Source organism: Notechis scutatus, chromosome 4, assembly GCF_049901735.1.
Source record: "Notechis scutatus isolate UNSWTSFEM ecotype Mainland chromosome 4, rNotScu1.2, whole genome shotgun sequence".
Classification (NCBI taxonomy): Eukaryota; Metazoa; Chordata; class Lepidosauria; order Squamata; family Elapidae; genus Notechis; species Notechis scutatus.
Window position 1 is genome coordinate 97413006 of NC_142012.1, and position 9965 is coordinate 97422970.

Genomic DNA, 9965 nt, shown 5'->3' on the forward strand with positions numbered 1-9965 from the left:
AGGATGCTGTAAAATCTCCATTCCCTCCCCACTCCTGGCGGAAGGTTACTGCAAAATCCCCATTCCTCCACACCCCACTAACCTGCTTTCCAGCTCCATTCTCCTATGCAGGGCAACAAAAGAAGACCCAGCCAATCAGCTGGGACTCGGGAGGCAGCAAATCCATGGGGGTGGGGCCAACCAGAGATGAAATTTACCAGTTCTCCGAACTACTCAAAATTTCCGCTACCGGTTCTCCAGAAGCTGTCAGAACTGGTTGAATATCACCTCTGGTTACAGTTCTTTCCTGATATACCTGTCTAATGTATATTTGTGATATAGATTTTTGTTTTCATTTCCCAGTTTCAAACTAAACATGATGGCAAACATTTGAATAAATATGAACTAATTAAACTTGCAAAATGCGGGCAGAGGGGAGCAAATAATTATTCATGCATTAGAACGGCATTGAATTCTAGCAGTCTATTATTGGGGCTTCAATAATCAGAATAAATTGAGCTGGAGAAAATCTCTAGTCAGAAGAATTAATCATCTTCCAGATCCCTATTCTTTGCTTTTAAAATCTATTTTAAGCATAGAAACTTGACCCTTTAGTCTTCCAGATGTTCCTGATTTGCAGCTGTTAGCAGCCCTCATCTGAGCCATGCTGGCTAGGGCTGCTGGAGTTAACATCTGGAGAATGATGTTGCATGACTTCAGATGTAGATAACATCTGGAAATGTTCCTGGTAGATGCAGGGGATATTAAAGTATTCAGATCTGTTAACGCTTCGTGTTGTTTAAATGCATTGTACCTTCTCACTTGGATTAACCCTATTTTTACCTGATAACATGTTCTTTTAATGTATTCTATTTTCCAGAACAAAGGCAAAGCTGAGTTATTGAAGAAACTGGAGCAAGAGAAATTAATTGAGGCGGAAAAGAAGCGGATTGCACAGATCCGTCAACAGCAGCTGGAAACAGAACAGTTTCAATTCTTTGAAGATCAGTTAAAAAAACAAGAAATAGCTCGTGTTCAGAAAACTAAGAATAATTTGATTACATCAGAGCCAGCTGATGGGAACACATTGTCGTCTGTTGCACACCTGAACAATACTTTCCCCAAAATAATAGCAAACAAGAGTGATGCCTCTGCTAGTCAATCTCCTCCAATCAGTCGGGCCTTAAAGCCAGCTGCTACCTTAAGTGCCGTTCAGAGTAAGAAAGTACATTTGTTGTTGTTTACCTTTCTAAATTATTAGATGGATAGCTTTTATAGATAGTTCTATAGCAATAGCGACAGCACTTTAGACTTATATACCGCTTCATAGTGCTTTATAGTCCTCACTAAGCGGTTTACAGAATCAGCATATTGCCGCCAACAATCTGGGTCCTTATTTTACCGACCTCAGAAAAAAATCAACTTCAGGCTGGTTAGGGTCGAACTCTTGTCAGTGAGCAGTGAGTTAGCCTGTAATACTGCATTGAAACCATAGTGCCACCACGGCTCTTATAATTTCTTATTATGTTTGGTTTGCAATAAAGAAAGAAAAGGTGCATCAGGCCCAAAAAGTCTGTTTTGATCAGGATAAGTCAGGTGTAGGGTCTTTAGATCTGCTGTAGTGCTGAACACTTAAACACCCACTCTAAAACAGTACACTGCCTGCTGAGTGCTTTTCAGATTATGTGGTATGAGAACAGTTCATACTGTAGACTGCTGTGTAAGTGTCACTCTCACTTCTCTTTGTTAGACCATGCTGCTGAAGGACTGCGAAGTGTGGTTCTACCCAGTGATCTGTGTCACAAGTTTTTGCTGCTTGCAGACGCAAACACCGCAAGAGGAATAGAGACGTGTGGCATTCTCTGTGGAAAACTGGTAACCTTCACATTTGTATGGCAAAGGCACTTTGAATGGTACTTTGACTGGAATGAGTTTTTATTATGACAACATAAGAACAGGAGATCTGAAACATCAGTGTACTGATGTGATAAATGAGGATTTTTTGTTCTCTGTGAGGGCCTTTTCAATAAATCTTTTCCTGCTGCTTGCTACTTTTGTGGCAATAATTCCAGATCTTAAAAGACTGGAAAGGCTATATCTATTGAGCTATTTTCCTGCTGTGTGTGCAGCTTCCTTTTTGTGATCCTGCATTGCATTTCTTGGTTTTTGTGAAATTTTTATTCGAAGCAAAGTGATATTAAACACAGTGGTTGGTAGGTTATGCCAGATTTTTGGGAGGGAAGGAAGAAAACCTACTACCAAATATCACTTGGATATTTTCTTTTCTTTTTTTTTTCTTTTTCTTTTGCTGTTGAATAATGTTTCTCTCATTAGCAGTGAAGATGTTTCTAAACCATGAGTTTCATGTGAAATGCTGAGCCCAGGACTTAAGGACATATATGTACCTGCATTAAAATAATTATAAACCAAACTAAAACGAGTTTTTAAAATCCAGTCTGTAGCAGATCAAATCCTGTATACATTAATATGGAATGGAGTTATCTGAGTTTAATAAGATTTCTCAAGTAAAACATTTAAGATTTATTTTTTATTTATATTGATATTTATAAACTAGCCTCAAAAATATTAAGATAGTCGGGGGAAATCAGCCATAAAGTTAGTACAAAGCCAGGCCAATGATTCTGTCCACACTTTTAGAAACTACTGGATTTTGAGGGGAAATTTGCAGCTAATCAATGTGCTGTAGTTGAGACCTTTCTAGCATTTTTCCCAAGATCAGATCAGCAGCAAACCTACTGGCATTCAGGAAGGCCACCTGATCAGAAAGGCTGTGAAGATTAGTAACACGATGAGGGCCCTACCCGTAGGAAGTGATTGTTGCTATGAAGAATGATTTTCCATGGTGTGATGGGGAATGGGAAGATTTTGTTATTGTTCTTGGCTATCAGATTTGTGTTACAATTTCTGTGATACTGGAGAAATGGAGTTGATAGTTTTGATACTATACAAGCCTTTTGGATGTTTGCAGACTATATACATTCCGTAAGGATATATATTATAAAATGTCAGGTTGTAAGGATTTATTTAGAAGTTCTATAGAATATGCAGAACTAAATCGTTTGACTCATCATTTGCGTTTGGAAATATTAGTCAATACCTCGGTGAGTCTTTGCCACTTAGCAAAGAGACCAATTATTTGTTATTCTTAGTAATGATTTTGTAAAACTTTCAAGCTGGTATAAACCAATCCTTCACAGAAATGATGTAAAAGGAAGAACAGCTTAGAGAACTTGAGCAATTCAATATATTTTACTTGTTGGTTAAAGAACCATTTGGGTCTCTAAGACTTTGGGATATTGGGCTGTAGTGCTTTAGAATGTGGTGTGGAAAAGTATCCCATTAGGAATCAATCTATTTTAAAATTAATTTTATTTTCAGTATTTCTTTACCACAATTACATATTCCTAGAAGATTTACAGATAGTGGAAACAATTAAAGCTATAAATATAATCATAACTCTCAAAAAATAAATAATATATAAAATAGTCCACTGCAAACTGGGCATGAAGGAAAGCATAGCTATTAGTGGAGACATCTGTTGAAAAAGATATGTTTCTATCAGTTTATGTCCAAAGTAGAGGCTAGTTGCATCTTGGAAATAGGGAGAATGTTCCAGAGATTAAGAATGGAATAATATCCAAAATCCATACAGACACTTTTCTAAGAAGCTGTTAGAACGCAGCATTGCAGGCTGATTCTGCTCACAGTCCAGAATTTGATTCTGATGGGCTCAAGGTTGACTCAGCCTTTCATCCTTCCAAGGTCGGTAAAATGAATTCCCAGATTGTTAGGGGCAATATGCTGACATTGTAAACTGCCCAGAGAGTGCTGTGCAGCACTATGAAGTGGTATATAAAACAAAGTGCTATTGTTATTAATTGCAATGCAAATCATGGTCTGAAGTCAAAGACTTAATTGCCTTCCCTCAAGATGGATCCATTTGAACCCTCCAGGGTTTTGAGGCATGAAAAAACTTCCATATGTGCAAACTTGTTTAATTGTTCCCATTCTTTGTCATATATGTTTGTGTTGAGCTTTTCTCTTCACAAAGATCATAAATGTGGCTTTTACGTATAGCCAATAACCTTATCCTTATCTGACCAGAAGGAGGCAGCAGTTCTAAATTATTCCTTAGTCCAGGAAGACAGTATTCCTGCTGCTTCAGATTACAGAAGTACTAAAACAGCTCTACTGTGTGAATTCTGTAATATAAAAAAACTAAACAGTAGCACAGACCAAAAACCATATTTTGCATAACTTTAAATTCAATTCAAACCATTTTAAATTGAAATGCATCATTGTGAAATGTGAAGTGCCCTAATTTGAATGAAAAAATAGCTGTTAAAACCGTATTTTTATGTGTTTTGAACAAGTTGTGCTTTACACTCAGAATAGAAATATTAATACTAAAAAAAACCTTCTATGATAGACAAAATGGTCCATATTTTGGGGGCCAGTTGCTTTGCATTTGAAACAGGGTTTTCTGAATTCAAAAGTATTCACCTCAAAAGACTTTGTGCACTTCTACTTTGAACTATTGAGCTGCTTTTATGAGACTTACGTATTCTGGGCAAGAAGCTTATACATTCTGGGCAACAAAATGGAATTTAAATAAGAGTAAGAAAATAATAGTGTTTATTTAAAAAAAATAACATCTCCCATCTTTATAAGAAAATAAATGTATAAATAAATATCCTTTAAGAGACTTCAGCAACTATATAAATAAATAAGAAAGAAAGTTATATGGTAGGCCACAAGATTTATTCTTGGAATTTCCAGGTAGGAATGGTAAACTTTTGTGTTATCAATCCGTACTGAATTAGAGAGTCCAATTACATTTTCCCCCCTTTGGACATTTTTGTATGTAGAACACAGAGCCTACCTAGTACAGGAACCTCCAGGGCCCCTGTTCTGCATTTTGTCTTGATGATTCTTTGGTATTGATTGGTGTAAATGAGCACAGCTCTTGTGAAATAAATAGTTAAAAATTTGGTTGATGCCAGTGCTGGTCTTGGGATTGAAGTCCTGAAGCTATTTTCTTTGGCTTGTGTCTTACAGACTCATAATGAATTCACTATTACTCATGTAATCGTACCAAAACAGTCTGCAGGACCAGACTATTGTGACATGGAGAATGTGGAAGAGCTATTCGGTGTTCAGGACCAACATGATCTTCTCACGCTGGGATGGATCCATGTACGTAGAGATAAGTATGCTGGGATAGATACAGAGGTGGGATTCAGCTGGTTTGCACTGGTTCAGTCGAACCGGTTATTAACTTTTTGCCCAGTTCAGAGAACCAGCTAACCCCACCTCTGGCCAACCCCGCCCCTCCAAAGAGGCCCCCATGTTCCCCTTTTGGCTTCCAGGTTGGTGCAGGAGGCTGTCCAGCCCAAAAAGGGGTCTGGGGGGGTCATGCTGCCCCCCACACCATGTTTTGGCTTCCAGGTTGGTGCAAGAGGCCTTCCAGGTCCTAAACCCCTGCTCTAGGGTGAGTTGGGAATGGGGATTTTGCATGATCATTACTGTGGGGTGAGTTGGGAATAGGGATTTTGCATTATAATTTGCTCATAAGTAAGTAGGAACCAGTAAAAGAGGAATGGAAAAATCCCTACCTGTAGATCAGCATTTTTCAGTCTTGGCAAGTTTAAGATGGGCGAACTTCATGCTACCTGGGGAATTCTGGAAATTGAAGTCCATGCACCTTAAAGTTGCCAAATTTGAAAAGCATGGGTCTACACAAGAGCTTAGGAATTTCTATTCCTGTTTTATTTAGAGTTGGGTGCAATTAAATTAATCAGTTGTGGTTTCATTAACAAATAGTGATTAAAGCAATATGAACCATTGCTGGAGTTTTTGGGAGAAACTGAAATTAAAAGTTGATCTGGGCTTTGATGATTAAATAAGGGATTATGGAAATAATGTAGACAAATGTTAATCTTAGAGCAAGAGTTTGATATTTTTTTACTTATATCTGTACCAAAGAAAGTTGGAAGTCATTCTTTTTCAGTTTTCCTTCTTTTCCTCTTTCTTTCTTACACTTTAACTCTTTTTCTTTCCTCAGCCTTTTCTTTTTTCAAATCTGTTTTTTATTTGTTTATCCCTTAGCTTTGTATTTTTTTGATGTATGAATAGACTAGAATAGAATACTTCGTTGTCCAAGTGTGCTTAGACACACAAGGAATTTGTCTTGGTGTGAATAATCTCAGTATACATAAAAGAAAAGATACATTTGTCAGGAGTTGAGAATCATAAGGTACGCCACTTAATGATAGTCATAGGGTACAATAATCAATCAATCATACTAGGAAACAGTCAATATAAATCGTAAATATACAAGCGACAAAGTTACAGTCATACAGTCACAAGTGGGAGGGGAAGGATCAAATACTCAGCCATTATAATTCTACATTCCTTATTTACAGAAATCATACCAAAATTTAGAATGAAATCCACTGGGAGCCATCTCATATAATGCAGGCTCTGAGTCCCTTGAACCAAAAAGTGTTTATCGATAGTATTTGTAGCTCTGGGTTGAACTGTGGGTTCCTTAGTACTCTCTGAGCTTGATGGTTTTCTTGCAGATGTTTCATTACCAAACTAGGTGACATCATCAGTACTAGAAGGGAGTGGAGTTTGCTCTTATTTTCATATACTAGTGGCTTACACTATCAGTGTTGATCAGTTGCTTCACAAAAAGTGTTTTGATTGGTGCCGGGTCTCTACAGCCTCAGGCAGAGAAGAGCTATTCTGCACCCCTCCCTCAAATGTTCTTTAAAATACAGAGTTTCACAGCATTCCTTTAGGAACCTCCAACATGGAAACTGTGGTTACTCATCCTAAAATGAATCCTCTTTACCTGGAGCTTCAACATTTGCTGTTTGCTGGGGAGATGTGTAGCTAAGTCAGATATTTCTTCATAGCCAAACAAAAGTGTATTTTCTGTGCAGTTCACACCCCTTGCTTGCTGGATCTGGATGTCACAAAGCAAAGCCCACATTTTGTAATTAACCTCCACACCCCATTTTGGCTGGCAGAGTGCTGCTGCCATGCCCCCTGCCCACACCCACATCATCCCCATGGAAATTAGATTATCACAGCTCTATTGGCCTTTCTTAAGGCCTTGGAGACATCTCTATGTCACCACGGATGGTGGCTGGGCTGTATAGCAGAGCCTGTGAGGCGGTTATTTAAACGTTGACTTGATAGTGTTTTGGTTTTATCTCAGCTGCCAATTATGTATTATGTTTGTGTGTGTGTCATTTTTAACTTTTGGTAGCTACCTGGAGCCATGTTTTGATATTGTGAGAGGATAGGATGCCTACAAAATGGCCACCCCCTGTGACCACTGTCTCTTTAAGACTTCTTTGTAGCCAGCATAGCAATTGCAAGCTATAAAAGTTGAGCAGAGAGACAGCTGGGTGTGGTGGTGTTTCTGTGTGGGAAAGAGAGAGGTAGGTAGGTAGGTAGGTATATGTTTGTAAAGCAGCCTGAAGCTGATAGAAAGAGATACTATTCTCCAGCAGTAGGACTCACACTGACCCACTGACTTGGGTACACTTAAAAAAAACCTGTGACAGAGAGGATGTAATAAATCTCATTTCTTTATTATTTAGTAAATAATAGATGGGGACAGCTAATTCTGACTTCTTTCTTTTGTGTTTATAAAATAGAACAAAAGTCACATGCTATATAAAATGTTGCCTCTCTCTGCAGTCCCATCCAACCCAGACTGCGTTCTTATCCAGTGTTGATCTTCATACGCATTGTTCTTATCAGCTGATGCTGCCAGAGGCCATTGCAATTGTTTGTTCACCAAAACATAATGAGTGAGTCTGAGCTTCCTTTTCCATCCTCAAATAACTACGTTCATATAATGTGTTTGTGTTCTATGCTGTGTGATCTTAGTTTATTGTGTTCTATCTATGTCACCTGTAAAATGTTCAAGAAGGCAAGGGAAAAAAGGGAAAATACATATTGTATGAGTTTCAATCTTTACAGATAAGGGTATACTTTTTAGAATCAAATTTAATTCCTGAATATTCTTTGTTATGTTATGCCTTCTGTTATGCCTTCCCATACTGCATTCTCTCTGCTTTATTAAACCTGAATGAACAGAGTTTTATTATTGAAACTCAGGTTATCAAATCACCTATCTCACTTTTTAGTGTTTTGAAAAAAAAATATTAGGAGTAGGTGCATAGACATAGAGGTTTAATAGAAGTCTTCTCCTCCATGGACCACAGAAAGAAAGAAACCTCTGTGAATCCTGGTCTGTGCTCCAATCCATGTTACTATAGTCCAGAAATATCTCATTAAATGGTAGTGACTCTTCTATGTTTGTGGTCTTCTCAAGTATTTTTTATATTTATATTCTTTACATTAAAAATACCAGGGATTTACCTTTTTCATGTAACATGCAATGTGTTTAGGCTTGATTAAATCATTAAGCTAAAATTCATATGATAAAATTATTTTGGCTCGTTTTTTCAGTTGTGGATTTTTCAAAAGTAAGATATTATTTTACTTGTCATTTTAACATTTTTGCTGGGGCAATCAAAATACTGTAGACCTCTGGCCCATCATTTCAGAGCTCACTTAAATAATTTGTGATGCAATTATGCTATAGGGGAAAGATTTATCTTTGCAAGGAAGCATCTCAGCAATAGAAGGAAAATTATTCTAAGCATTAGGTAATTCTTGGTTGTTGTAGTATTGTAGCGACAGGTTTCTCAACAAGATGACTCTTCATTAATGTAATATTCAAAAAGTAATTTGAATTGTTGAGTAAATGGCTTCTCTCAGTACTGTATGTTGTGTCTCCATTAGTAGCCAACTACAAATTCAATTTGCAGGCAGATTCCATAAAGCTTTTGTATTCTTTGTGCAACTGAGATCAGCATTATCTGCTATAGATAATTGTTGAGTTAGTGCTGCTTTCTTAGATATAATATTTCTTTTGTTTTCTAGGGTGGGAATCTTCAGACTTACTAATGCTGGCATGTTGGAAGTTTCTGCTTGTAAGAAGAAGAGTTTTCACCCTCATACCAAGGATCCTAGGCTATTTAATGTAAGGGCAGCATATTAATTTTTAACATTCTGTACATTCACTGATCCACTATTCAAACATGCAGGAATGTGAACGTAGTATAAATCAAAATCTGACTTTTCCAATATAATGCATCCAGATGGTCCAATTCATATCACCAGCCAGCTTGGAGAAATCTCAGATTTATATTTTGGTAGGAAGATTGAAAAGAATGGCACCAGGACTGAGATTAGTCCAACAATACTTAGATACGTGTTGCAAGCTGTTCATTTCATACATCAGTATATTTGTTCATTTGGATAAGAAGTGGAAATTGCATACTGGTGCAAATTCAAACATGCCTGCAGTGAAGATACAGACATTCTGCAAAACTGCTAAAGGCAAATATTACCTTGCAGACGCATTGAGAGACTCTTGCAGAGGGTCAGATGTAGGATGTGGAAATTAAAGTGGGTCATACTCATTTTCCTTCCAGATGTTTTGCACTGCAGTCTGTAGAATTCAGAGTTTGCTAACAAGATAGTCTTGAGAGCCTTTTCTTCACTATTCCTATCTTGTTCATACTCTAAACCTCTGTAAAGGTTTAGTATATACTGCTCTGTGAGTGAGATGGATACGCTCTCAACGAGGATGCTTACCACAAGCGGGTAGCAAGTTTAGTGAACTGGTGTAACAAAAATAGCCTCATTTTAAACATAGGAAAAGCTAAAGAGGTTATTATCGATTTTGGAAAAGGCAGGCAGAGCCATGCACCTCTCCGTATTAATGATTCACCTGTGGAGGTGGTTAGCAACATCAAGTTTCTGAGTGTGCTGCTTGGTCGCTCAACAGTGAGATACTGGTGAAGCAGACTTAGCAGCACCTGCATTTTCTGTGTTGCATGAGAAAACAACTCATGTCCTTACCACTTTCTGTA

The 9965-nt window shown here is 37.6% G+C and overlaps 1 protein-coding gene across 6 annotated transcripts in view; it reads left to right on the plus strand.

The window, feature by feature from the left end:
- Window positions 1-9965, plus strand: part of STAMBPL1 (STAM binding protein like 1) — a 44412-nt gene that overhangs the window by 32572 nt on the left and 1875 nt on the right. For all 6 annotated transcript variants that reach the window (XM_087964179.1, XM_087964176.1, XM_026687163.2 and 3 more), the window contains exons 6-10: window positions 860-1196; window positions 1730-1854; window positions 5059-5196; window positions 7717-7829; window positions 8971-9070. In XM_087964179.1, coding sequence (XP_087820305.1) covers window positions 860-1196; window positions 1730-1854; window positions 5059-5196; window positions 7717-7829; window positions 8971-9070 — 813 coding nt within the window. The remainder of the gene's footprint in view (window positions 1-859; window positions 1197-1729; window positions 1855-5058; window positions 5197-7716; window positions 7830-8970; window positions 9071-9965) is intronic.